Source organism: Camelina sativa, chromosome 10 (genome assembly GCF_000633955.1).
Source record: "Camelina sativa cultivar DH55 chromosome 10, Cs, whole genome shotgun sequence".
NCBI classification, from domain to species: Eukaryota; Viridiplantae; Streptophyta; class Magnoliopsida; order Brassicales; family Brassicaceae; genus Camelina; species Camelina sativa.
Window position 1 is genome coordinate 15,297,976 of NC_025694.1, and position 6,000 is coordinate 15,303,975.

Here is a 6,000-nt window from a genome sequence, read left to right on the forward strand (position 1 = left end):
TTCTCATAGTGCCTCCAACAACCATCACCATGACTTCATTTGAGTGAGTAACATATCATTCATTCCATTTATTTTCACCATTGCTAGCTTTACATCTTATCATTCTAGTATTAAAACTTCATGTTCACCCTTATATTAAGACTTTTCCCTATGGCTTCTATAGATTCATAATCTTCCCAGTTTTCGAAGCAAGTTAGTGTAGCATCATCATGTTTACTAAAGTATACTTCAAAGGTTGAAGAAATTTTACCACAATCAGCCTTACTAGAGTGGTCCATTAAACTCCCAACACAAAATCATAAGAATTTAGTGGTATCTATACTAGTATTTTTGCAGCAATTTTATGAAATAAATCCTAGAGTTGGATTTATTTACAGACATGCCATCATTTATTGTTAAAGTCATTAATTTGTTACCTTAAATATTCACTAATGTATTTAACTCATAATTCTATTTAAAATTATAAAAAACAATTAAATGCAGTATTTGTTTAAAACTTAAATTTGATTCTTCTTTCATCTTAGTTTTCTTTTATTTTTAATATTTTTGAATCATCACATAATACATGAAATCATTAAAAATCTTAATTTTTCTGCATATATTGTGACTCAAATTTTAAAAAGCGGACATATATTACTCTATAAATATAAATTGTGTCGATAGTGCTTCTAAAATTAGTCCAATAAAAAGTATGACTGGTTATGTGACATTATATGAACAAAGATCTAGGAAATATGAAATGGGTATACTGCGAGGCAATACTACGAGTACATGTGATTAGCAGGAGATTTGATTATCGATCTTTGATTATTACTACGAGTACATGTGATTACTGCGGTATACCACGAGGCAATACCACGGCAAATCAAATTTTAGTTTATTTGAGCTAGATCTGTTGATAATCAAAAAATTTAGGGTTATAATACATGACAGGTTATGATTACCCGTCCTAATCAAAAATTAGTGCTTCTATAATAAGAATTATTTCAAATTTTTAAAATTAGATAATGAAAATTTAAATCAAAATACAATCTAGAAAAATTTTCAAATTTTAAAAATTAGATAAATGAAAATTTAAATCAAAATACAATATATAAAAATTTGGTACGCGGTATACCGCGGGTTATGATCTAGTTGTTCTTATTTTTGTACAAAATGTGTATCTCTATACTCCATCAATTGGCACATGTTAGACAATTTCCAGAAAAAGTTCTTTAGCCACATTATTTCACCGCAAGAATTAGGTCTTTAGCTTACACAACATCATATCAAAGAACAATGTCTTGTATTTGCAATTAAATTCTATCAAATTCATTATTAGAAAAAAAGACAACTACTATACTAGTATATATTAACTATAAAAATAATATCTCATACATAAGATCTCAGTAATCTTTCTTTACTAATAATGATACTTAGAGGAGTTATCTCACCGAGTAACTATGAGACTTCAAAACAAGAGCGTATTTTTCGGTCATGGTGCAATTATATCTGAGATAAATAACATTTTTTTAGCTGTCCAAATTAGAGTCTTGCTATGTAATGCACAATAATGTGGGTTTGTCTCACTTTGTCCTATTCTGTAGGTTGGTGTGCAAAAATTTCTCTGGCATAGGAATATTCCATGGCGCAAAATCTTGGAAATTGGTCGGGATGTGTTTCATGATGGACGGGCACCATGTGACTCAAGGACAAGTGGAAGACGATGAACAGTGACACGGGAAATTAGGTAAGACTCGCAACTGAAAGACAACCAAATTACTATGTGTCTGAAGTTAGTTTTCAATGAGCTTTGGAATTTTTATGTGTCTAAAGTTAGTTTTCAATGAGCTTTGGAATTTTATAAGCATTAGGAGCTTAGAAGAGTAGTGGATAGGGTGTTGCAGTTTTTTTGTTCAATCTTGTTCATAGTTTATGAATTGTATATGTAGCAAAGCTAATCTTACCTTTCCCATTTGTGTGTCCCCCTATATATGCGTGTGAAAAATTTGAAATCTTTCCTTCTTAATAATAATACTCCTCCTCCCCCCGATCGATTACCTGATATTACTAGATATGGTATTGTTCCTCGACTAGTCTAATATTTTGGTTCCTATGATTCTGAGACTAATTAATTTTATTTATTCATGTATAAAGCATTGTGTGTTTTTTTCTGCCATGATGTGCTTATGTTGTTTCTTTGTGTTTGTGTGGCTTTAGTTGGAAGCTGATTTTGGTACTCTTGACTAATTCAGAAGTTTTTACAATATAGTAGTATCTATCTAAAAATAATTTATTTTACGATATTTGGATGATAATAAGAAAATTATTATAAACTTAAACTAATTAAAATATGGTGTTTGTATCATAATACGTTCAATTTTCTCATACATGATTAAAACATAATTCTTTTTTAATTTTGTGTTATTCTAAGCTTCAAAAAATTGTGAAACCAATTCCAATTGGTTAATAATTATCTCAGAAAAATTGTAACTAAATTTCATGGAATATGTTTTTTTGTTTTTTTTTTAAAATTATCTACCAAATTGAATTTCATTTTTTTCTTTTAAATAAATTTATAAAACTAAATAGAACAAAGAATTGAAGTTTAGAGTATTAAACATTCTAACACCAAAGTCAAATCATCTGAACTATCACAAGAAAACAATCTTTTTTTTTTAGTAGAAGAAAATCTTAAAAGAAAAAAAATTTTTGGTGGTTTATAAACCCAAGCATATATAATAGTAAAAATTTACACTCCAAAAGTTGTTGGTTTGTTGTTAGAGAATTAGCAATGAGCCAATGAGAATTTACACACTTTTTACTAAAAGAAACTTCGTACAAATATATAAAAAAAGGATATACGATCGGACTATAATTAATATTAGGCCCCACCCACCCGATCGTTTGGTTTGGTTAAGTGAGTGTAGTGGGCTTTTGCTTGGCTTCCTCGTTTCCCTAAAAACTCAACAACTGAAACTGAAACTGAAACTGTTGTTGTTGTTGTTACACTTCTTCATCTTCTTCTCTCCTTCCCTTCCCTTCTCTTCAAAATTAAAAAAAAAAAACCTAAAAAACAAAACACATGGATTCTTCTCAGGACCACTGCAACTCTCCAGGTTCTTCATCATTATCAATGTCTCCTTTTTAGGGTTTTCGCTTTTTTTTTTTTTTTTAACTTAACTTCCAATTTCTTCCTTCCTCTAATAATGTCGTCAAATTCATTTCGTTTCGTTTCTTGTGTTTTTTAGATTTTTTTTTTTCCTTTTGTAACTTTTTTTTTTCTCTTGTTGTTGTTGTTGCAATAATGAATGGTTTCTTCCTTTTTGTCTTTTAATGTCTATTTGATTAATGTTTTCTTCTGATTATGACTGTTTTGGCTTTCTGATTTTAATTTTTTTTTCTTTAAAACAAAAGTTCCCTTTTAAAAAAAAAGGAGTCTTTTGTAGAATCTATTATCAATTTGAGGATATGGACACTGATTGATTTTGATTTTGTAAACCCTTGTTATTATAGGACAAGGAGGAGGAGGAGGTAAGAGTCATGTGTGCACTAAATGTGGTTGGAGTTACCCTAATCCACATCCTAGTGCTAAAAACCGTCGTGCTCACAAGAAGATCTGTGGAACCATCAAAGGATTTGAGATCTTTGACCCCGATAAGGCCAAACAGGATCTTGATTTTCCTGATGACCAAAAAACCCCAAGTAAGAACTTTAAATTTATTGCTTTGGATTGATTTTAAAGTAGAGAAAGACTCTGATGCTAATGGTGTAATGTACTGTTTAATGTTGAGGTAAGGTCCAAGAGTTGTGGGAAAAGGTGATGAGAGAATTGGGGATGTTTCTGAAGAGGATGTGTTTACTGATGCTGTTTGTGAGTTTTCTAGATCTGATTCTTTCAAGGACGATACAGCTACTAACTGTGCTGCAAAGGTTACTGAGAATCCTGGTCAGTTACTACTCCCTTTGTTAAATAAATTACTCAGAGATGATATGTTACCTTTTGGGTGCTAATGAGACTTTGGTTTTAATAGTGCTAACATAAGTTTTGTCATCTAGTATAATAAAGTCTTAGTTTTGTTGACCTTTATACGATATCTCAAACCTGTAGAGTGTAGACTACTATAGTTCTAAGGGAAACTATTTAGTTCACTGTGTTTATCACATTTCTCGGTTTTGTTTCCCGTTTTGCTTTCATGTTTTGTGTGATGTGCCTGCTTTCTTTCGACTATATAGCTGATGAATTTGGAACTGCTCAGGTGAGGCTCCACAGTGCATTAATTCATCAACGGACTGTGTGATGAAAAGCTCTGAAGTGGTTCAAGAGAGCTGTGAAGTTCCATCTGTGGAAGTCCTTGACAACTATGACGTCCCACGTGCAGTTGAAGCAGCTTCTGGTACTCGACAAGGTGGAGAGAGTTCTACTGAAGAACACTCTATAGCATCTGAAACTGTGATTGAGTCACCCCAGGAAGCTCAGGTCATTGAAGGTGGTGATTCCATATCAGATGTTAGATTAGAGACTGAAAGCAAAGAAAAGTTAACGGAAGAATCTGAATCTAAGTTAGCATCTGAATTAAGGAAGAAAGAGGACACCTCAGATTCATCATGGAACGATGATGTGATTTACTCGGACGTGGATGGTCCCTATGGATTTTCATCAGAAGCAACGAGTATGACTCATCCTGGTGAAGCTAGCTGTATAGTCAGTGAGGATGTTCCAGTCAATACTTCTCTGGCAGAAGCTGATGCAACTCAGGATATCAGTGCTGGTCAATCTGTTTCTGATAATATGCCTTTTGTTGAGAATGCTGATGTCTCTTTGCATGGAATCAAAGGCCTAGTCGAAATGGAAGGGAATCATTCTGTGAATCCTTTTCTTTCTGAGACATCTAAAGGTGAAGAATGTGAAAAGGATACTCTTACTGAGGCAGAGAATTTAAGAATTCAGCCTGAAGGCTTAAGTATTGGCTCAGAGGCTCCTTCATCAGACAAGCTTCTCTTCGGTGACAAAACTGAACCTCAAGGCCAAACTGATTTGGTTGTGGTCAAGGAATTTCCCAGTGCAGAGAACATAATGATATCTAAGATTGACTCTGAAGATACTAAAGTGAAAGATGAAGAGGCTGAATCATCATTGGGGAAGGCACAAACTGTTGAATCAGAAACCTTGATAGTTTCTCTACCTGCTGTCGATTCTATAGTTGTTGACTCGAATGCTGATGTGAGCAGTGCAGCTAACAAAACTGGTTTAGTTGATCTCGTTGGTCATGAGAGTGAACTTATTCAAGCAAATGTTGTAGCTGAGGAGGGGAACAACCCAAAAGACACGCTGGGTTCTGAATCCTCTTGCTATGTGTCTCCGGTGTCTGCTGTATTTGAGGGAGCTGATGCAAGTGATCAGATAAAAAGTTCGACAGAAACATCTAAAGACTCTGCCCTTCAAATCAGTGCTGAATTCTCTGAAAGTAAAGATGAAGTTTGCAGAGAGATTAACAACGGGAGGGTTGTGGAGGAAAGCAGTTTCATAAACGAAACAAATACAACGGCATATCCTATTGGCCATTCTGGCTCCACAGGCACTGCACCTGACAACACTGTTAAAACACCGAATCAGAAGTCACTGGAAAGCGGAAGGACAGAATTCAATAGAGTTGTTGGTGGCTTGGGGGTGATTCAAGCAAATGAGATTGACGGTAATGCCAAAGCACACAACTACTATGCTGAGGTCCCAGTGACAATAGAATCAAACGACCATCGTGATTTTGGGAGATTGCAGAATCTTTCAGAAGCTCACATTAAATCTCTGGTTTCAAGTCCACTAGTCAGTAGAAATAATGCATCTAATGCGTTTGAATCCAACTTGGGATCGGTTTCAGGTACGTATCCCATCTCGTATGAGATATAACCCAAAACCCTCATATTGTATATCTTTTTAATGACCAAATCAATTTTGATGGAACAGGAGTAAGCGGTGGAGTTAACAAACCGGAAAACGTATCTCAGAACCAAGAGATCACC

At 34.0% G+C, this 6,000-nt stretch overlaps 1 protein-coding gene across 1 annotated transcript in view; it reads left to right on the top strand.

The window, feature by feature from the left end:
* Positions 2,995-6,000, top strand: part of LOC104719033 — a 6,421-nt gene continuing 3,415 nt past the window's right edge. The window contains exon 1 of the mRNA XM_010436876.1: positions 2,995-3,098. Within this exon, the coding sequence (XP_010435178.1) occupies positions 3,065-3,098 (34 nt within the window). The 5' untranslated portion in view covers positions 2,995-3,064. The remainder of the gene's footprint in view (positions 3,099-6,000) is intronic.